Source organism: Sapajus apella, unplaced genomic scaffold (genome assembly GCF_009761245.1).
Source record: "Sapajus apella isolate SASKATOON/1434 unplaced genomic scaffold, GSC_monkey_1.0 scaffold62, whole genome shotgun sequence".
In the NCBI taxonomy this organism is placed as follows: Eukaryota; Metazoa; Chordata; class Mammalia; order Primates; family Cebidae; genus Sapajus; species Sapajus apella.
Genome location: NW_022437002.1, coordinates 19,171,007 through 19,193,211, shown reverse-complemented (window position 1 = coordinate 19,193,211; position 22,205 = coordinate 19,171,007). Strand labels below are relative to the sequence as shown.

The window sequence follows — 22,205 nt, the reverse complement described above, 5'->3', positions numbered from 1 at the left end:
CCAAGCCTGTGTATCTTCTGAACAGTGCCTTTCCAATAGTCTTTATAAATAAAATGTCTTTATAAATATATAAAATTATATAAAAGTATCATGTATGGAAAATGATCACCTCTCTTCTACAGATGAGGAAAGTGAAACTCAGAGATTGAGGAATTTGCCTGTATCATACAGCTGGCAACAGGGGAGCAGGGACAGGAGCTCTGGTCTGCCTGACCATTGTGCTTGCCTTGCTGCCTTTGGAGCCCTGTGGCCCAAAGCCAGGCTGCCCTGCATGTGAATTTTGCCTCCACCACTTACCTGCTGGGTGTTCTCTGCAAGTTGCTCAACCTCTCTGTGCTACCTACAAAATGGAGTCGTCCCAACCTCATTGGGTTCTTGTAGGGATTAACTGAATTAAGATTTATAAAGTGCCTAGGACAGTACCTGTTACACAGTAACTGCAATGTAAATTTGTGAAAAATAAACTCAGCTGCTCACCAGAGTGCATACACGGCATCTCTCCAGAGAACAAGCTCAGGAGAGAGGCTCAGAGATGGTCCAGTACCCAGAGAGGGCAAGCAGAAACACTTGAAAAATGGTGAGAGGCTCGGCTTTGGGGTTTAGAGAGAACCCAAACTTTGGTGGTGGGAGGGAAAACGCCCTCAGGCCCGGAGCCTAGTAAGGCGGTTCTTGTCCCTTGCTCTTGCCGCCCCAGTTCCAGACTCCAGACTTACCAGTTTGGGTCTCAACCTCCCCTCCCTCCTCGCCACCCCCACCCCAGGCGCTCCGGGTTTCCTGCCCGACTGGGGCCTCCGTTTGGGGCGGGTGGAGGAGGGGTGGCATTTCCTGGCTGGGCCCGGCCTGTCTCTCTCTTATGGACTCTCGGACAACTCGCTGACCGACAGGCACCAGATGCTATTTCGGGCAGCGCCCCGCTTAGCGCACTGTTTCCGTTTTTCCACTGACCGTCGGAAACAGGGGAGGGTGAGGGTGTAAATGTCTTGAGCCCCCAGCCCCGGGCAGGGGTTTGGGGGATGAGGTCGGGAGTGGCTGCCTGACTGTCAGAATTTGGAGCTTGGCGGAGAACAAATGTGTCGAATTGGGGGGTTAACGTCACCTCCTCGACCCACAGAGGCCTGGACACACCCTTTGCCATAGGGCCAACAAACGCCTTTCCACCTGTCCATATTCCTTCACCACAGAAAAGGATACCTTCCTTGGAGGTGCTGGCTGGGGACATTTAATGCCCTGTAAAATAATCCAACAGTCTGCAGGTGCCTCAAAGGCATCTAAACTCAAGGAGTTGGAAACCTTGATGAGTGTATAAGCCCTCCCCACGTCTCTTGGCCTCCAGGTTCCCCATCTCTAGGAATAACCACGGGTAGCTCTGCAGGAGCCTTCCTCTCTCTCATCCCCCTAAATCCGATTCTCATAAACCCCAAATACATGTCATCTTCACCTGCCTCTTATCATCTCTTTTGCCAGCACAGTGGCCCAAGGTCTAGTCCCCTTCCCCTAACCACTGCATTGGCTCCAGAACTGGCCTCCCAGAATCCTTCCCCCTCCACACTTCAGCCAAAGAGCTTTCTAGAAATGCAAATCTGATTCTATACAGGGTACCAACCACACCTTCAAACCAAACCAAAAAAAATGCCAAAAAATGCTTTAACTTGTCCGCAAGTGTGCTCCAGCCATACTGGACACTTTTCTGTTCCCTTCACAAATCTACTGCTCTTTTGTTCCAGCCCTTGGTCCAGCTGTTTCCTCCACACACCTGGAAGGTTCTGGATGCTCATCCTTCTCCCCACCCCCCTTCTCCAAATCCCCAAATTTCACTCTTAGTTCTCAGTCCAGGCCTCATTCTCTCAGAGAAGCAGTCCCCACCTGGGCTCTCCTACATGGGAATGGCTAGCCTCTTTTTGCAGTGGCTCAGAGACATGAAATCACTTGCCCAAGGGTCCCAAAGCCCAAGAATGGCAGAGTTGTGTTTCAGACTCAGAATTATATGACTCTGATTTTCTATTAAGTGATGGAGCCAAGCAAAGGCAAAGACCTTATGGCAAGGGGGAATAGACTTTTTCTTAGGACGTGGGCTTCAGTGAGAGTCATCTGTATCCCCATGGCAGCCTGACTTCCTTCAGAGAGCATAAGAGGAACAGAGGGGACAGGTGGCACTGAATTAACCATATCTTCTCACAGGGTCATCCTGATGACCAAGGAGAAGCCAGATCCCAGACTGAGGCCATGCTCTCGGCTCAATCTTTGACTGGGACTTAGTTTGTCATCAGAGTAGGGGCTTTTCCCCAGTTCTCAGGTCCAAAAAAAAGCTCAAAAGCAGAGATACTAGAAGGACAAATCAACCTGGCATGGAGGGTATAGTTGTGGACTGGGAATTGGACACCAAAGTCTGGATCCTGGCTTTTCCTTTGGGTTACTCTAAGTTTTGGCGAAGTCACATCTCTCTGTGTCTTAACTTCTTTCTCTGTGATGATAACCAGAACTTCCATGCAAGTGCATAGGATGTCTTCCTGGGCCATGGACTGAGTAATGTTCCATACATTATTATCCTCACCACTACCTTTTAAAGGTCATATAAGTTAATTCTCACAACTTTGTGATGTCGGCATTATCTCCTTATTTTACAAATGAGAAAACCAACGTTCAGAGCTAAGTGACTAAAATTCAAACTTGTGTTCTTTCCACTCCACCATAAAGAATGAACCCAGAGGCACTCGTGGGCTGAGCCCATCATCCAGCTGGCATTGAACTCAGATTCCTGCTCCACGGTATAGACCTTGGTCCTTGCAATGAGTTGAGCCCAGATCCCTATCCCTGTCTAGGTTTTGGCTGCCCCTCTTCATCAGCTGAGATGCAGAGAAGGCTCCGTGCTAAATTTCCTTCCAAGGCAGACTCCACCACGACTAGCTATGTAACAGTCAAAAAGTTACTTTGACTTTCTGTGCCTCAGTTTTGTCAACTGTAAATGGAGGATCCAACTTCTTAGGATTATAAAGTGTAAATGAGTTAGTATTTGTAGAATGCCTAGAACAGTGTTTCAGTCACTAGATTAAACTTTTTTTTTTTTTTTTTTTTTTTTTTTTTTTTTTAAATACCATGTGGGGAGCAGTGTTCCTGGGCTCTGGGCTCAGCCTGAAGCCTAGCAGAATGGACATTTTAATCTCCCTATTGACAGGGGTTCTGCCAGGCCGCCATAGAGCCCATGGATTTGAGCTACCGGCTCTATTTCAGAAGGGGTGAAGGGCTAGGGAGGAGCTGAGGAGCTTTCTGGGATAGGGAGACTGCCCGTTGAAATCTGGGTGTGTGGGACACTGGAGAAAGGATAAAGGAAGAAGGGCTGGGAGGTGACGACTTTGGTGTAATGGTGTTCTTCAGAGGTAGAGACAGTGTTGGGGTAAAAGTCGCTGAAGAAAGGTGCCTAAAAGACCGGCTACTGAGGTTGTGGGGAGCTGGGGTTCCCTAGAAGCCTTGGGATCCGAAATGGGGGCTGGATCCGCTGGGTCCTAGACAGCGCGTCCAACGCTCTCCTCAGATCGTTCCGTTCCGGAGCCGGTCCTAGCGCCGCTCAACCAGTCTCCACTCCCTCCGGTGAAATTGCCAAATTAAAATGAATCATTTGGCCCATAATGGCCGAGGCGCTTATCGGGGGCGGGCGGACCCGCGGCAGTGCCTTATCTCCGCGGCGCACACGGCCCCGGCGCGCCTCGGCCCATGCTAACGAGGCCTGGAACGTGAGTGGGATTAGAGCGCGTCGGTGGAGGAGCCGGGCGGGCGCAGCGCGGGGGGGTGACGGGGGAGCGGGGACCGCGGGAGGGGCCTGGCCGCCGCCGCTCAAGACCTGGCCTCAAAATGGCCACACACGCACCCCCGTAGCAGAAAAACGTGAGCATTCTCGCCTTTTTCTAGGGGAAGAGCAACCCGCGGCCTCCCACCGAATTCCTCATCAATGCCCTCCTCTTTTCCCCCAGGTCCGCAGAGAGGTCTTCGCTCCCTTTCATTCGGTTTCTTTCGATGGGGGGGCATTTTCCATGGACGGCCTCGCCCCGGCTGCCGCCGCCCCTCCCGCCAAGAGACTCTCTTCCTTCCTTCCCCCTTTTCCTTACGCAATATACAGAAATGCGCGAGGCGGTGGTTGGTTTTCATTTCTTCTTCGTGGTTGTGTGCATGCGGTGGGATTGTGCGAGTGCGTTCGTGAGAGCTGTGGGCGGCGTTGGCTGCTTCCGAGTGTGGTCTTCTTGGCGGAAGGCTGTGTGTCCGAGTGTGGTGGTGCCTGCGCGATTGGGGTGTGTAGATGTGGACCCTTCGAGGCCCTTCTGCGTTTTCCTCGTCGCGTACGATTGTGTTCGGTTGGCGTTCTCGGCAGGGCTCTGGTTCTGTGTGTGGGGTGTGTGGCCTCTGCGACTGGGTTTGGGTGGTGTCGTCGTTATGTCGGGCGTGTGTGATCTCGGCTGTGCTGGGTTGTGTGTCCGTGAGCCGTTGCATTTGACTGATTTCGTTGTGTCCTGTTGGGCAGTGTGCGGGGCTGACCATGTCGGCTTCTGGGGCAGTGCTGGGTGGTGCTTGTTTGCTACCCTTCTGTGGGGCTGGACCCTGTGTGGTCCTGTCCGCGCTGAGTTGTGTGCCTGTGTGCCTGTGTCCTTTAGAGGTGCGTTTGCAAATCGCTGGGGGCGGGAGTGGGGGAGGGCGAGCGAGAGATCGAGGCGCTGGTGGGGGAGGCGGCATGGGGGCGGGGAGCGGGATTTCACATTTTATTCCAAATTATGATGTATTCGGGAGCCAGTCATTGGCTTGGATGGGCGGACAGCGCTGGGTCGGTGGCTGCTCTGCCGGGAGGCCCGCCTGTGCCTCGTTGTTTTGAAGGGGTCGTTGGTGAGTGGGAGGCTCCTCCAGGCTTGAAGCTGAGCAGCGCTCGCCGAGGCCGGCGCCTTCGAGCCTGTGGCTGCGGGCTTCGGTTCCCGCCGCACTCCGGCTTCGTCCATTTCTGGTCAGTTTCGTGGGTGCGGCTGCCGGGGTCCGAGGGAGAGGCCCCGAAAGGACAATGGGCACATTCACCAGGCCTCGCGCCTCGGGTGGGGGCATTCAGGATCACCTCCAGGGAAGATTTTCCCGCCCCGTCTTCGGGGGAGCGACGTTGCCGCTGGGGTCTGGTACCCGTCGCATCCGAAACCGCTGCCGAGTCTCGGCTCTGGGAGGGACTGCGTTGGTCGGGCCCTAGCTTGGGTTTAAAGAATTTTGTTTTGTCAATTACTGTGATTGCTAATGCCATCATCATCACAATCGTCATCATTAAATCCTATTTTAATTAAAATAATCATCCCAGAGAGCGGCAGTTTGTCCCTTTTGGCTTTTTCGGCAGAACAAAGCAGCGGGGTTTTCCCCGCTAGCGCCGTTTTCTAAGTTGCTGGGTTTGAGGTAGGAAGAGAAAATGGAGAGGGGGACGGACACAGAGACTTGGTCACACAGAAGGCAAACATTAACCCCCAGCGAACACTCAAACGTTCACCCCCAGCGAACACACCGGGAATGGATGGATTCCCCCTTTCTTTCCTCTCCTCCCCTCTTTTAGATTAGAAGAGGAGGAAGAAAATCTTCCTCATTGTATTGCAATCCAGGGAAGAATTATTCCTATATTTCCATCAAAGCCAGGGCAAATAGGAGGCCTTCGCAGTTGATCCAAGACTTCGATGTGTGATTATAAGCCTGACGATTTAGGCAAAACGAATTAAACAAAATCCACTAGGAAAAAATAAAAGAAAACTAAACCCTGCAACATCCTTGAAAGTAGTATTGGGTTTGTTTCTACCTTCCTTTCCTTTTAGCTTGTTTATTGCTGTAACAAATCATTAGAATTCTCTTTTACTCTGTCTAAACCCCGAAAAATCGAAAATCGTTTTGTTCGGGTGATGAAGGGGAAGGCGGGGAGGGGGGTGCGGGAGGGTGCGGGGGGGGGGACTTTTCCCCTTTCTTTCTCCTTTTCTTGGTCTTTATTTCGTTTTCTTTTTCAGTCTCTCTTTTCCGCTCTTTCTTTTTCTTAATTAGTAGGGAGACTAGAAAGGACCTGAATAGATCAGATATCTTTCCCCAATCCCCCTTTCCAACTCCATTTCTATATGAAAGTATAGCCCCTGGAATTGAGTTCTGGTTTCGCTTTGGGTTGGAGGTGGGTGAATGGGAGTCAGGTAGAAAATGAGGTTGGGGGGACTCCAGGGTTCTGTCCCACCGACCTGGGTCTAAGGACTATTCGCCTTTCCTTTCCCGACACAGACCTCCACCCATCCAGGCCCGGGACTACCCCTTCGCGGTGTAGCGGCAGCCGGAGACCTGGCTGGGGACCCAACTGCATAGACACCTCCCTGCTTAGAAAACAAACACAGAACCAGACCGCTCTCAGTTGGAGGGTTCGAAAATGTTCCAGGCAGCCTGTGGGGAGGGGTTGTTGTTGTTGTTGGACTAAATAGCTATTCCTGATTGGTTATGTATAGGGTTTTTTAAGGAGGGAGGAGAGGGAAGGCTCCAAACACCTGCAGGTTGGGGGCGGAAAGCTGTTTGCGATTCCCTGGACTGGTTGGTCGGGGACAGGAGGTAATTCCCAGCCATTGACCCCTATTTCTTTCTCTCCCTCCCTCTTGCCCTGCCTCTTTCTCTCCACCCCTATCTTTCCTGGAAACTCGCTTTGGGCGCGGCAGATCGCCCAGGACCACACCGCAGCGTAACTGCAGGCCTCTCAGCGAAAAAGGGGGAAAGCAAAGACTGGGGTCCGCATCCTCCACCTCGGCTTCCGCCCCTCTCCGGCGGAGTGGAGATCCTATTCAGAGGGGCCAGTCTCTCTAAATATGCCCCAGGTGAGTTTTCAAGGGGATGGTGCCAGTGGAAAGTGTCCAGGAAGGCCTTGGGTTCCGGCCCTGGGTGAGGAAGGCTCCGGACACAGGAGAGCCCAGTCTCAGATTAGGGGTGGGGGGAGGGGAGGACCAGCCGGAGCTTGGAATCGGGATCTGACTGCTGTTAGCGCTGCTTCTGTGGCCTCCAGCGGCTCTTTCCTTTTTCCGCCCTGGGTAAAACCAGCTAGTTGGACTTAGTCGTCCAAGCCGTTCCCATTGGTCTCGGTTCTGTGGACGTTTCGCAAGGCCGGTAACTTCAGGGCGGCTGTATCCGGGTGGTGCAGACTGTGCCTGGAGCTCCAGCAGGAAGAAGGCGGCAGCCTTCCTGGCTAGTGCAGTCCCAGCTCCAGCGGGCCCTGACCCCGGGCCTGAGGCCTAGGGCGGGGCGGCAGGAACACCCCTCTACTCTGGTAGAGGTGAGGATGGCGGTGCTGTTCACTGGAGGGTTTGGTACTTGTGGAGGCTTGGGGCTTCTCCAGGGTGTTGTGCTGGTGTGGGCCCAGTAGAGAGAGCAGAGGCTGGGTGTAAGGGCAGAGACTGGGTGTAAGGGCAGAGGCTGGGTGTAAGGGCTGAGGCTGTTTTCATCTAAGAAATTCTCTCTATGGGGAATTGGGTCTGCTTGAGACCTGCCCCCAGGAGGAATCTCCTCGGTGCTCCTGTCTTGTCCTGGCATAGGTGGAAATATTCTGGCTGTCTGGCAGGCAGCTGCAGATGAGGATTTCATGTTGGGGGCTATACACGGGGTCTCTGCAGCACAAAGAGAGAGGAGCTGTGGTGATCAAATATTCTAGAATGATTCAATCTATAAAATCTCCTTCCTCCTTCATTCTCCCCATATAAAAACAAACAAAATCACTCAGGCTTTCTTTTCTGTAATCCAAACCAAGTGATGCAGTTTAGTTGCCAACAACCATCGGTGTTTGTGAGTGGCTCCTTTAGGGCATGGACCTCTGGTTGGTGATCCTGGTTGCAGAAGAATGGGCAGGATTTTCCTAAAATGTGGGGAGGAGCTGGGAGATGTCCTCCACAGACCCTGGGAGCCAGTCATATGTTGCTTACAAGGAGCCTTGAAGATGAGATATTTATAGGCGTCTAGAGAGGACACTTGGGGCTAGGGTCAATTCATCTGGAATACGTACTCCCATTGCCTCTCAGGAATACGTACTCCCATTGCCTCTCGGGAACTCAACGCTACAGCAGGAGCCGAGCAGACAAATTAATTGGAGGGTAAAAGTGTGTCTTAACAGAGCTTGAGCTCAGTCTGCAACTGCAGTGCACACTGTCACTTAGAAGCTGGAGCTTAAGCACAGGTTACTGGGCTCACACTGGTGTGTCAGAACAGTGAGCAGTGAGGTAGGGAACCAACACCTTGAAGCTTGTATGTTTCCCAGGGGTTGATATGTTTCTGGCACACTTCGCTGCTGCTGGGAGCAGGAGGACCTGGCTGATATACTTTCTGGTGCATTTCCAGTGGCCTTGGTGTTTTGGTGGTTGCATTCTATAGATAAAGACCTATTGTCTCCACCATAATCATAAACTCACTTTCAATGAAGCATCAGGGACCTACTGCTTTTACAGCTTGTATACACCAGGTCTTAGGGAATTTTGCAGTTTCTGTGCCAGGCCCTGGAGGCTGGCATTCCAAGAGCAGGTGCATAGCAGTCTGAATCTTGATTCTCTGTCGTGCTGGGTGTCTGTTGGCAATTGAGCTAAGCTCCAGAGGAGGCTGCAGAAGGTCCGTTCTCCCTTCTAGGGTGAGGAGCGATGGTTCCCAGAATGACTGTTGTTCAGAGCATTGCAGTGGCAGTATGGGAGGTCAATGGCTGCTGTGTATAATTAGATGGACTCTGCATGGGGCTAAATTGATTTTTTGTATTTGTTTTCTTTTAAATAACCAATTATATAATCCAGAGAGCAGAAAGCTTATTTTAAACAACTTATGTGGAGTTGATCATATATATACAACTCACAAGCATCCCCAAACTCTGGCCTTCGAGTCTCCCAATTTTTCTGTTTTCCTCCTTGCTGGGGCTGGCTCTATCTGGATGAAGCCAGGTGATGGAAGAACCCCAGCACATTTGTGGGAAGCAGAGTGGCTGTGGTCATCTTGGAGTATGCTTGTGGGAGCACAAGGTGGTTTTGCTGCTCTGGGAATATGGGAGGGTAGAGCAAAGTGAGATTATTGTTCTGGTCTGGCTGTCTCACGGGTAGGCTGCGAGGGACTTTGAGCCAGACAGTTTTCTCACTGGGGCATTCTCCTTGTTAATAATGATTACTTGAGCATTTGCACAATACTTTCAACTGCATAAAGGAGGTATTCCTCTCATTTCCCAAAGAACACCAAGGCAGGAGATGGTGGTGAGGGAGGCTGGAAGGGTTCAAGGGCCTCATGGCAGCCTGTCCTGCCCTTGGATGGGAGTCCAGACCCCACTGGCCTCAGAAAACCCTTCAAATGCTGGGCTCCATTCCACCGGAGCCAGGCCTCTCTTTGAGACTCGACCTCACTTCCGAGTCCAGCTGAGTGGAATGGAGTGGAGTGTGCAGAGACGCGTGGCCAGCACCATCTTCTTCCCTTGGTGACCTCTCATCTGGGGCTGAGTAGGAGTGAAGGCCCACTGGCGGGGGCACAAGACTCACAGTACATTTGCTCAGTGTAGACAGACCCTCACTCCCCAGCGGGGCAAGTGTGTGTGTGTGTGTGTGTGTGTGTGTGTGTGTGTATGTGTGTGTGTGTGTATGTAGGGATCTGCTTCCTTGGGATTATTCTCTGCCACTTCTAGCAGAGCGGACCCCAGTCCCTGTAGCCTCGCTGTCCAATTCCCTACTTTTACCCGCACCGGGTTTCTGGGTGCGCTCCTAGGTGGTCTGAGGGTATTTCTGAGAGGCCAAGGGAGGTTCCCAAAGCAACGAACCTATGCCTGACAGAATCCCCGCTAAAACTAAAGAGCACGGTCGGGAATTTGTTCCCTCCTCTTCCCTTTCTGCCTGAGAAGGGGGACGGGATAATCTCTTTCTCGCCTCCTTGTACATTTCCTTCCTCCTGATTTCCCCTTCTGTGTTTCTTTCGCTGACTGTATTCCTTTTCTTCCAATGTCTCCGTCGTCTTCCCCTATCTCTTCCCCTATCTCTGTCCTTTTGGCCCCCAGTCTCTGTGTCTCTCAGTCACCCCTCCCTTCTCCCAATCCAGAGACCCCCTTTCCCGCCCGCCCTAGCCCCGCCCGGCCTCCTGCCCTAGCCCCACGTGGCGCTTAACTTTGTCTGCCTCTTTTCACATCTCGGTGCGTGAGTTCCTCTCTGCCCTTCACCCCTTTGCCCCAGCCCACGTCAGTGGGTCGGGGGCGGTCGTCAGAGCGGGCGTCCGCTTGTCTGTCTGTCTGCCCGCAGGATGACCGAGCGGCCGCCGAGCGAGGCGGCTCGCAGTGACCCCCAGCTAGAGGGACGGGACGCGGCCGAGGCCCGCATGGCCCCCCCGCACCTGGTCCTGCTGAACGGCGTCGCCAAGGAGACAAGCCGCGCGGCCCCCGCGGAGCCCCCAGTCATCGAGCTGGGCGCGCGCGGAGGCCCGGGGGGCTGCCCTGCCGGTGGGGGCGGCGCCGCCAGAGACTTAAAGGGCCGCGACGCGGCGGCGGCCGAAGCGCGCCATCGGGTGCCCACCACCGAGCTGTGCAGACCTCCCGGGCCCGCCCCGGCCCCCGCGCCCGCCTCGGCCCCCGGGGAGCTGCCCGGCGACGGCCGCATGGTGCAGCTGAGTCCTCCCGCGCTGGCCGCCCCAGCCGCTCCCGGCCGCGCGCTGCTCTACAGCCTCAGCCAGCCGCTGGCCTCGCTCGGCAGGTCAGGGGCCAGGGGCCAGGGGCTGGGCGGGAGGGGCGGGTGGGCAAGGCGACCACCGGCACCCGGGCTTCCCTTCGGCACCTCGGAGGCGGCCTGCCCTCCAGTCCGCGGGGCCGAGCGGGTGGAGCGCCGGGAGAGGAGGTCATTTTACACCCAAGGGCTCCAGAGCCTCAAGCTGGAGCCCCCGAGTGAGTGCAAGTGAGGGAGGAGCCTTCTGTGCGAGAGTGTGTGCGCTTGGCTGCAGGGTGCAAGGCTGTGTGGAAGCCAAGAGGAGGGCGTGGACATCTTCGGGGTTGCAGGCGTGTGGCTGGTGTGCTGTGTGGTGGTGTCGTGGGGAACTGATAGGATGGAGTCACCTGAGCGTGGGTACCAGGAGTGTGCCTGCATGTGCTTTGCTGTGAGCAGAGGTAGATGTTTGCGGCTGAGAGTGTGAAATTCATTCGGAAGCGTAGTGCTAAGTGGACAGGCAAAAGATAAGGATCCGAGGGTGGTGGCAGGGGCACCCTCCCCTGAATCTCCGCTGGAGGGCCGGCCGGAGGACTGATCTGTCCCTCCACTCTCAGCCTCTCTGCTCCTAGCCATGGTCTCTGGCCCCAGCCCATATTCCAGGGGTTGTAAGAGCATCCCTTTTCCTGCTGGGGCCACTATGATGATGAGACGACACGGTAGGCTTGGAATAGGGGCCAGAAGATGGGGCAGGGATAGAGTGTGGGACAGTCCATGAGTCTGGCCGTACAGAGACAGAGCTATGGAGAGCCCAGAGTGGGTGAGGGTGGAGGGCTAGAGGGTGCATTTCAGCAGAGGGGAGTCAGGGTTTCTTGTATGTTCTGTCTCCACAGCCCCTTATGGGTGGGGTGAGGTGGGGGGGAGGGGACAGTATGCCCCTTTGTGGTGACAGAGATGTGCACCATCAGCTATGAAGGTCACGTCTGCCTGAGTGGGCATGTGTTTGAGAGTGGAGGTGTGTGTGGATTGTGTGCTTGTTTCCGGGACGGGAGAATGGAGAGTGTTTCTGTCTGTGGAGTAGCTCTCTCTCTCTCTCTTTCTCTCTCTCTTTCTGTGTGTGCGTGTGTGTTCATTTTTGGTTTGTTCCATGTGTTATTCACCTCTGCTTCTGTATGTGTGCCTGTGTGTTTGTGTGGAGGGATGCCAGGTTACGTGGTCCTTCCTCCCTTTGCTTGTTTCATGACAGAGTGAGGGCATTCTGTGTGTGTGTGTGTGTGTGTGTGTGTGTGTGTGTGTGTGTGTTTCCAGCTCAGTGTGAAGGGAGCAGGGTTGTGGGGGGGGGCCTCAAGACATGTGGGGAGGATCCCTAAGGAGCCTCTTTCTCCTCTCCCCCCAACATGGGATCTTGTGCTCTGCCCGTTCCCTCCCACAGTGGGTTCTTTGGGGAGCCGGATGCCTTTCCTATGTTCACTACCAACAACCGAGTGAAGAGAAGACCTTCCCCCTATGAGATGGAGATTACTGATGGTGAGTCTGCCCCACACCACCCTTGTACTTGCCCCTCACGCTGGTTAGAGCACTTTGCTGGAGGGAACATCTGGGTCTACTCCGTAGGTGTCTCACAAAGATGGGTGGGCCACTTTGGAAGCCCAAACTGCCTGCAGCTGAGCTGGGGCTAGGTAAAGTCCTGCTGGGGCTAGCAGGGCCACACTCATAGTCCTGAGAAGAGGAGACATGGGAGAGAGACACATAGTGGCGCTTAGCCCAAACCTCTGGAATTCATTTCAGTCCCCACTCCAGGCTCCATTCCTACCCTTTGGTAAGGATCCCAAGTGAGCGCAGAAACACACAATTTCCCCCAGCCCCCATTCTAGGCACTGACCCTCAGGTATTCCCTGCACTTCCTCTCAAGTCTTCCTTAGAGTCTGGAGTCTGCTTCCTCTCTGCAATGCTGTCATCAAGGGTCTCCTCCAAGGTCCCTACTCAGTAGGCTCCCCTTGTCTCCCAGAATGGGAGACTGGGCTGAGACCTGGGGTTCCCTTCCTGACATCATGGATTTCTATCCTGCTCCCTGGATTCCCTGAGAAGGGCCTTGGCACTGCTCCTTTGAGCTACTTGGATATTCCTTGAATTTGTAGGGATGGTTTGGATAAATGGGAGATTTGGAAGACCCTCACCATCTTCCCAAGGTTGACCTTGTATAGTAGATGGGTCCCAGCACCAGGGGCAGGAGAGCAGGCACTTCAGAGCTGAGGGACTTTGAGCCAGACCCTGATGCCCCCAGAACTTCAGCTTGGCTGTGGCCTGGGGCTTCTGTAGGAAGGTTGCCCAGGGCCTCAGAGCCAGGCTGAGATCTGTGTTCCAAACTGGTGGGAGGGGTGAGAGTATGGAGCTGGAGCCTCTGGAGTTGGAACCCTCTGTGGTGTTCTGGAGAGGAGCTGGGCTGGGGTCTGGACATCAGAAAAGACTTCAAAAGACCCAGCCAGCCTGGGGCACATGTGTGCAGGGCTGAGAGGCAGGGGTGCCTTGCTGCTAGATTAGGGAGGGGTTCTGTAGTCTAGGAGAGGCAGGTGTACCAAACAGGAAGTAGACAGGACCAGCTCTGAAGTTTCCCAGGGACTAGGCATTTCTCCAATAGGCAGAAGAGGCAGAGCATAGGGGCGAGTGTTTGTGGGGTCTGCAGGAGTATAGGGCAGTCATCACCCATAAGGGTTGGCAATATTTACAGAGCACCTACTCAGTGCTGGCCAGAGAGAGACAGAGGATGCTAGGAGGGGTAGACAGACTCAGGAAAGAGGAAGGTGAAGGAAGGGGTGGTTCTTTGGATGAAAACCAGAGAGGAGTAGTCAGACATGTAAGCAAGGGTAGGGTCTGGGCGTGCAAGATGTGTCTAGGGGACACTGAAATTAGACACTGAACCCAGAAGAGTCCATAGAATTAGAACTAATGCAAGATCTAGAGTTAGGATTTGATGTGGATTCCTGTTGTTGAACTGCCACTACCATTTATTGAACCACCTACTATGTGCCATGGACTTTGTGTGCTTGATTTCTGTTTAATCCTTACCAGAAGCTCATGAGGGCAGTATTATGGTTTTTATCTCACAGGTAAGGAAATTGAGGCTGAGAAAGTTTAAGCAGCTTGCTCAACGTCACATAGCTAAGTCCTGGACACCCTCATAACACTGGTCTCAAGCTTTGGAATAAGTCCTGACCACCTCCCCACCATCTCCTCCTCTGGATGTAGTCTAGTGCCAGCAGTGATGGCAGTTATAACTACCTCCTCCCCAGCTAGACGCTCCCTCAAGATCACCAGCATTAGTCATGGTGGAGGGACTGTCCTCCCTACATCACCACTGAGGGACACTCTCGGAGGCCTGAAAGCAGCAAGTAATTTCCTTAGAGGCAGCCCAGGGTAGCACTGCCCTGCAGGTGTGCTGTGTTTTTCCCGTGCTGGGTCTGGCCTTTGGTAAAGATTCAGCTGGGCTGGGGCCTGCTAGGGTTTGGAAAGGCAGCTTCAAGGTACCATGGGAAGGGGATGATCCTTCCCAGGAAAATTGTGTGTGTGTGTGTGTGTGTGTGTGCGCGTGTGTGTGTGTGTGTGTTTCCCCGCGCATGTGCATGCCTGCGTGCATGTAGGAGAGAGAAAGATGATCAAGCAGTGAGTGCGGCATGGATGAGCTAATTCACAGACTGACCGCTGAGGTGAGGTCTGCTTCCACTCCAGCCTCAGTGTCTGTAGCTATAAAATGCAGTGGGTCTCAGGTGAGGTCTGAGCCCTGCTCCTCCCCAGTTTTCACACTCTGAGGTCTGGTTCCAGGGGTGACTAGAAGAGGGCAAATAAATATCTCAGGACTGGCAGTTCCTTCAGTGCACAGAGCTTCCGGGACTATGTGACCCTGGCCCTGTGCCTTGGTGTTAGGGAGAGAAGCAGTCTCCTCAGCTCAGAAGTTCAAGAGCACTAGCAGGACCCTTCTCTGTCTTCTCCTGGCTTTGCAAATCCCAGGTCAGACTTGGACACAGCACAGTGCTTTGCATACCATAGGCACCCTAGACATGTGTGCTGATGTCCACCACTACTCTGTCTTTATACATGGAATCTTAGTGACTACTGGCCCAAGCCATAATCAGTGTATTGTAGACGTGGGGAGACTGAGGCAGCCTTCAGAAACCTGCTTAGAGCTACGGGCCATGGCTGTGCATAGCTGTGTCTTCACTTCTCTCCTTAGTGTGAGACCCTTGCTGCACCGATCTCTGCTCTCCCCTCCATTCCCCACCTGCCACCGTGATGGGTCAGTCAGCAGACATTTCTAAGCCCCCACTCTGTGTTTTCCAACACCCTTAGGATAAAGTCCCTATGCCTTACTGCAGGGCCCTGTGGGATCTGGACCCTGCCTACTCTGATCCTGTGCACAGGACTCCAGCCAGCCTGGCTTCAGGCCTTGTCTAGTGCAGGGCTTGTGTGCCAGTTTCTGCTTGGATACTCTTCTTCCTCTCTCCATCCTGTGCCTAGCTGGTTCTTCACAGCCTCAGAAAAGTCTTCCCAGCCATGGGAGCTAAACATAGAGCTTCTTTTCATTAGGATTCATCCCTTATTTGTTTGACTTTTAAAATTTGTTTCCCCGTTAAAATGTAAGCTCCATGGGGACAGCCACTCTATTTAGTTCACCATTATTCCTCAGTACCTAGCACAGTGCCTGGTTGCTAGCAAAAACTGGATACCTGGATAATAATAGCTAATATTTATTGACTGCTTAAGTGGAGTCAGACGTTGTCTTAGGTCCTTTACCTGTGTTAGATATTAGACCCATGTAACAACTCATGACTTAGTAGCATTACCTCCATGTTATAGGTGATGAAGCCAAGGCACTTCACCAGTTTTTATGCCACTTGTCCAGAGTCATTCATCTAGGCAGGGATAATCAAATAGAAATAGTCTGTTCGCCAGGCGCGGTGGTTCATGCCTGTAATCGTAGCACTTTGGGAGGCCGAGGTGGGTGGATCACCTGAGGTCAGGAGTTCAAGACCAGCCTGGCCATCATGGTGAAACCCCATCTTTAAAAAAAAGAATCAAAAAAAAAGAAAAAGAAAAGGAATGGAGTCTGTCTCCCTAGACACAGCTGTAAGGTCTCTTGGCACAAGTGAATGAATGAATAGCATAAAGCCCCTGTCCTCAAATATCTCACAGTCCAGAGAGAGAGACGAGCACAGAAACATAAGTAATGATCAAGAGTGATGGAGCTCTAGGGATTGCGGGATGGTGGTGGTTGGTTAGATCTGTCTGGAGGGGTTGAGGAAGTTCCCATAGATGAGGAAGCACAGGAACTTGAATTTGAAGGGTGGATGTTTTCTAAGTAAGAGGAAAGTAGGCATTCTAGGCTTCCCAAGTTTCCCAATGGGTGGAGATTCCTTTGGGGAAGGAATCTCAAGCCCATTCTCCTAACCCTTGTCCTCCTAATATCCAGGTCCCCACACCAAAGTTGTGCGGCGTATCTTCACCAATAGCCGGGAGCGATGGCGGCAGCAGAATGTGAATGGGGCCTTTGCTGAGCTTCGCAAGCTGATCCCCACACATCCCCCGGACAAGAAGCTCAGCAAGAATGAGATCCTCCGCCTGGCCATGAAGTACATCAACTTCTTGGCCAAGCTGCTCAATGACCAGGAGGAGGAAGGCACCCAGCGGGCCAAGCCTGGCAAGGACCCTGTGGTGGGGGCTGGTGGGGGTGGGGGTGGGGGAGGGGGCAGTGCGCCCCCGGATGACCTCCTGCAGGATGTGCTTTCCCCCAACTCCAGCTGTGGCAGCTCCCTGGATGGGGCAGCCAGCCCGGACAGCTACACAGAGGAGCCGGCGCCTAAACACACGGCCCGCAGCCTCCATCCTGCCATGCTGCCTGCCGCCGATGGAGCCGGCCCTCGGTGATGGGTCTGGGCTACCAGGATCAGCCAGGAGGGTGCCCTTAGGCTGCTGGGATGGTGGGCTTCAGGGCAGATAGGATGAGAATTGGGCAGCTCTGAAGCAAGGCAGTGGACTTGATGAACTTTCCTGGATGTCTGAAGTTTAGGAAGCCTTTACTGACCCTGGGGCTGGCTTTTCTGTTTCCTGTACCAGTAGGGATCAGAAAAATGGAGCAAAGTGGTAGGTACTTTTTGTGAAGACGGCACGGTCTTCCCCCTTCCCTCAGTCCCTAATCCTTCCCAAGTAAGAGGCTGGCGTGTCACTGCTTTTGGCCTGGAGTTTGGGAGCCCTGTCTTTCCTGAGACCCGGAGTTGTCAGTTCTCATCTGAGGCATCCAACAGCCTCTGCCTTGCCTTTAACCCCTCCCAAACTGTCTGGGGTGGCCTGTGTGGCCACTTCTGTCCGTATTTATAGGTACCCAACAGCTGCCCATTTCGTGAGCCCCATCTTCACCCAGGCCTATGTTGATCCATCCAGCTTGCCAGATGCTGCAGAGTCACAAGCCTCGAGGTGCCTTCTTCAGGGCCTGGTTGAAGAAGATGGTCAGTGGACAGTCTGCTCTAGATGAGCTGGGCCAGAGGAGTAGGACACCCAGTCGCCCTTACTTGCCCTGGGGATCAAAGTTTTGCTTTCTCCCCACTGAGACTTGCCTTCCTAAGCCTGTGGCTGTGGAAACCGCATCTGCAGCCCGAGAGAGCGAAGGCAGAGAAAGGGACAATGATGTTAGAGTGAAATGGAGTAAGACATATTTTGGGCATGTGGGCTTCAACTCCTCCACATCACTGTTCATGCTGGCATGAATGCCAGTGTGCTGGTGGGCGTATGCTGGTGCTGAGAGTAGATGCGCAGCCCCATCTGTGCATTCTAGATGCTTAGAGGGATTTCTTTGCTGTAAGATGTCTGTTTGCTGATGGTCTGGTATGTGTTCTGAATTGAGCACAAACGCTATCCTATGAATGCTTTGCATTTGGAACTTTTGCTTGACTTCAGTTATTGGTGGAATTGTTAGTTCTCAATAGTACGAGGATCCAGCCTCACTTCTAGGGCATGGGAAATCCAATCAGAGACCAGGCCCTGGCTAAGACCCAAACATATGCACATTCACTTAGGAGAACCATAAACACCCCTCAATTGTGCAGCTTTTGGTCATCAAGGGTGTGTCTGGGAGGTTGGTTTAATGCAACAGAAGTGCTCCCCTCTGAAAGTTGTACATGCAGTTTTTGTAAATCACATCCTCATCCTTCATCTTTTAAAGAAATAACTGCTGCAAGTCCTTTTGTAAAGTGAAAACTCCTTTTGTAGAGTGAACCACTGCCCCTTCATTGATTTCCTGTTTCAATCCAGATGGTGGGATGTGGCTTTCTTAAGGTGAGGCCTGTCTGTGACCTGCATCTAAGCCCATGGGACAAACTGCACAAAAGTCCTGTATGTCTGTCATTGTGCCCTTAAGTCACCCTCTCCATCTAGGCTCTGCCTTTGACGTCAGAGGGAAGATAGCTTGTGACCCTGCGCTGTCGTGTAAGAACTCGTCACTCGTGTCTGGAAAGCCCACCTTATAGTTTGGGCTTCAGCCCGGTGACTTGCCCTCACCATAATGGGGTCCCAGTTCAGTCATGTACAGACAGAGAATGTGTCCGCTCCCCTGCCCTTCCTTTTAAGGAAGGTCCAATTCTTGAGCTTGGGGCAACGTGGTTCACCTTTGTAGCACTCTGACTCTCCATCCAATTTCAGACTCCCCAGATCATGTTTTGGTGAACATTAGGGTTGGTTCCTTTCCAATGTTTGGAATATCCTATGATGGAGGAGTCCCATCTGTCTAACGATAAAGTCATGCTGTAGGATCCAAGGCTGTTTGCTTCACACTGGATTCACTTGACTTGGGAATGGGAAGTGGCCACAGTGTGGATGGGTGGATGGGTTTCATGAGATGGATCACACATTTTATCAATAACTCAAACTTCTGGCTCCCTCTTCTTTCAGGCTTGCCATGCGACTATGGCTTGGCCTATCTCTTAGGGCTATGATGTGGACTGAAGGGGGTCATGAAAAGTAGACTGTTTTGAGAACATAGAGAGCTCTGTTTCCCTCAATCTCAATCCTGTAGTGGGGTTTACAGCCTGAGTCCACGACCTAGGCAGTGGGCCAGTGTGCCTGACTGCCCCGCATTTGGATAATTTAGATTATAAACCACTTTGGCCTAAGTTATGGAGATTGTCCTCATTTCTCCAGATTGTCTATTTTTTTTTTTTGAGGCAGTATCTTGTTCTGTCACTCAGGCTGGAGTACAGTGGTGCCATCATTGCTCTCTGCAGCCTTGAACTCTGGGCTCAAGCAATCCTTCCACCTTAGCCTCCTGAGTAGGGAGGACCACAGGTGTGAGCCACCACACCTGGTTAATTTTTTGCTTTTTTTTTTTTTTTTTTTGGTAGAGATGGAGTCTCACTATATTGCCCAGGCTGGTCTTGAACTCCTGGCTTTAAACGATGCTCCTGCCTTTGCCTCCAGAAGCACTGAGATCACAGGTCTGAGCCATTGCACCCAGCCCAGATTGTCTTAGTTTCTGTCTTGTTCTAAGGCCAGGGACAGTAAAGAGAATGGAAAAGGAGATATGGGAACACAGGCAGATTGTGTAAAATGTAATGTGACTACCCAAAACAAGCCTGGTAGGAAAGGGCAAGGCTTTAGGTCTTTGTAAGAACTGAAGAAGATCTGTAATTTTTATTTTCACCCTCTGTATCCCATGACCTTATCCTTCCTCTCCTTCCTTGTTACCCATGAAAAAATGGCAACATTCCAAGAATCGTATCTGTACAAAGGGAAAAGAACATAAAGGCAAAACAAAACAAAACACAACATTTTGAGAACAAAGATGACCGTAACTACTGGAGGGAGTCACATCTTTTAAGACAAATTCCTATGCTTTTATTTGTTACGGCAAATGGCAAGATGGTACAACCTTTATTCTTTTCTAAAATAAAACAAAGGACACAGCATCTACAGTCAGCCGACAACTATCTCGGCCTGTTGGGGGTGGGTCTGGCCGTACTTGTGATTTTGATGGTACGTGACCCTCTGCTGAAGACTTGCCCCCTGCCCATGTACATAGTGCATTGTTTCTGTGGGCGGGCCCAGCACTTTCCGTCAATGTTGTACTGTATGTGATGAATTGCGTTGGTCTCTGCATTTTCTGCAGAAGAGGAGTAACCGCTCCAGGTACCTTGACCTTTGTACAGCCCAGAGGCCAACACTGTGGGTGTGTGACTCTTTAGCAAAAAAACCCATATGGTGATGATGTGTGTATATATATAAGGATATATCGGGAAGATTTCTAAATAAAAGTTTTACAAAGGGGCCCTAGGACTCTGTGCTTGCATTGCACTCCTAGGCCTGAGACTCAGAACATTGAAGGAAAAGGCATGGCAAGAACCTGCTTCTCCTGACGTGGGGAGCTTCCAGGACTCAGCTGCAGTCTTAGGAAGTGGGATTCTGCCCCTGACCCTGAAGGCAGGCCTGGAGGGGAGGAGAGAACCTTCCTCCATAGGGTTTCCATTCTTTCCCTCTGCAGACCCCATAGAGGGGGCCTGTCTCCTCAGGTTCGTGCACCCATGCTTGTAGCTCGGGCAGCCTCTGCAGACATCCCCGCTTTGTGTTGGGATCAGTTTCCATGGCTGGGACAGCTGTATGTATCCTAGGTTCGGAACAGATTAAAGCCATACCATCAGAGGGCCCTAGGTTCCCTGATGACTCAATGGTGGCTGCTGCAGCAATTACATTTGGCTCTTGAGGACTGGGGACTCAGAGACGAAGGCTGAAGGCATTGGAAGTCGAGAGTGGAGGCTCTGTGGAGGCTTCATATCATCTGGAAGGACTTCCCTGGAGGCTCAGGAATGGGAATGTGGTTTAGATGCTACAACCTTTATTCTTTTACAAAAATAAAACAAAGGGCACAGCATCTGCGTCTAGAGGAAGCCATTACATATGGACCATTTGATCCTCAGGGATTTCAGTAGGTCACGCAGGCACTTCTAACGAAATATCATGCTTTGCTTTCTTTCTTTCATTTAACTTTTGACTTTTTTTCAAGACATGGGATCTTGCTGCTTCTAGCCCTTTGCCCAGGCTGATCTTGAACTCCTGAGCTCAGAAGTTCAAGGGTCATCAAGGTGAGAAAGAAACAAAAGGTACAAAAACCAGAAGGTTTTTGTCTCAGCCCCTTGAGTACTTGGGACTACAGCATGTGCCACGGGCACCCTGCTTCATTTAAATATTTATTGAGCATCTGGTATGGGCCTGGTATTGTTCTAGGTACTGGGGATCCAACATTGAATAAAACAAAGATCTCTGTTCTTGTTCTGGTGGAGCTTAACTTCTAGTAGGGGAGACAGTAAACACACAGACACACACAACAGTAATAAAGACATTGATTCAATAGTAAGTTACAAAGTGATGAGTATTAAGAAAAAAGGTTATGCCAAGAGGTGAATTCAAGGACCTCACAGATAATTCTGGCTCCTTTGGGGTGAGCCTTGTTCAGGCTCTGACTTGGCTGCTCTTGTCCTCAGGGTGCTTCCAACCACAGCAAGGAGGACAGAAGCAGGGCAGTGCTTGGGGACCATGCTCTGGCCTGCAGAGAAGCTTCTGGTTTTTGGAAGCTTCCAGGTGTGCCTCTCCCTGGCATAGGGCAAGGAGGTACCTGGGATGATAGGACGGTGAGACTTAGCCGCGGGGTGAGCCTGCTGTGGATCTCAGCAGTGATGTGGTGGCCTGGTTTGTGCCCACAGGCGAGAGGAACAGTGTGAGGAGGGACCTGCTGTTAAGGGCTTGAGGGAGAGAAATGAGAAGGAGTGATCAGAGAGGCAGGAGAAAAACAGAGAGTGCTGTTTTAGAGACTGTGGTGTCCCAGAGCAAAGGGTGTTTAGGGTGAAGGGAGTGATTAGCCAAGTCCAATGTGGCTGAGCCATCAGTGAGAAAAGCCTGAAAGTGTTGATTGGATTTAACAACATGGAGGTCACTGGTGACCTGGATGACAGTGACACCACGGGAGGAATAGAGCCAGCAGCCTCACTGTCCTGGACTAAAGAATGGGAAGAGAAGCGCATCGTTTCCAGGACTTTTCCCGGGAAAGAGCAAGGCATTTCACGCTGGAGGTCTGGAAGTGCCCATGAACTCTGCGGCCAGCAAGGCAGAAACAATGAAGTGATAGAATGTCCAGGCTGGGCTGACCCTGGTGGGCCACCTGGGCTTATGTCCATGTCTCCAGATGAGGAGACAGGCCCAGAGAGGAAAAGAGTCTTTCCAGGACCACACATCCCATAGTGATCAGCAGGGCAGGACCAGGCTTCCAGCCTGGACAGCTCAGTCCTTGAGGCACTGGGGACCCGTCTGTCTTCCAAGGGAAAGGGTGACAACTGAGGCCTTGGCTGAAACAGCCCTGCTGACCTGGTTAGCCTTAGCCCTCACCACTTTTTTATTCTCTTTGCTCCGATTGTACCAGCCTTTCTATTCCAGATCACATTTAAAAAAATTTTTTTATGACCTTCTGGTTTTTGCACCTTTAGTTTCTTTTTCCCACGACAATCTACCCATCCTCTCTTTCTG

At 52.2% G+C, this 22,205-nt stretch overlaps 1 protein-coding gene across 12 annotated transcripts; it reads left to right on the top strand.

Annotated features, from left to right (window-relative positions):
• Positions 1-3,703: 3,703 nt before the first annotated feature.
• Positions 3,704-19,960, top strand: TAL1 (TAL bHLH transcription factor 1, erythroid differentiation factor). 12 transcript variants are annotated; one of them, XM_032247503.1, is made up of 5 exons: positions 3,704-3,879; positions 6,684-6,839; positions 10,260-10,706; positions 12,085-12,179; positions 16,117-19,960. In XM_032247503.1, the coding sequence occupies exons 3-5, from the start codon at positions 10,261-10,263 to the stop codon at positions 16,569-16,571; spliced, it is 996 nt and encodes a 331-aa protein (XP_032103394.1). In that variant the 5' UTR covers positions 3,704-3,879; positions 6,684-6,839; position 10,260; the 3' UTR covers positions 16,572-19,960. The 12 variants fall into 12 exon arrangements, with proteins under 12 accessions (XP_032103394.1, XP_032103399.1, XP_032103396.1 ...); XM_032247504.1 differs by lacking the exon at positions 3,704-3,879 and adding an exon at positions 3,900-4,280; XM_032247502.1 differs by lacking the exon at positions 3,704-3,879 and adding an exon at positions 3,900-4,642.
• Positions 19,961-22,205: the final 2,245 nt, after the last annotated feature.

What these genes read in the sequence shown, in the direction of transcription:
- TAL1 (XM_032247503.1), top strand. Translation starts at nt 10,261, where the DNA reads ATGACCGAGCGGCCGCCGAGCGAGGCGGCTCGCAGTGACCCCCAGCTA. An exon ending in CCGCTGGCCTCGCTCGGCAG is followed by an intron (nt 10,707 to 12,084) that starts GTCAGGGGCCAG and finishes TCCCTCCCACAG; the next exon opens with TGGGTTCTTTGGGGAGCCGG. An exon ending in TGAGATGGAGATTACTGATG is followed by an intron (nt 12,180 to 16,116) that starts GTGAGTCTGCCC and finishes CCTAATATCCAG; the next exon opens with GTCCCCACACCAAAGTTGTG.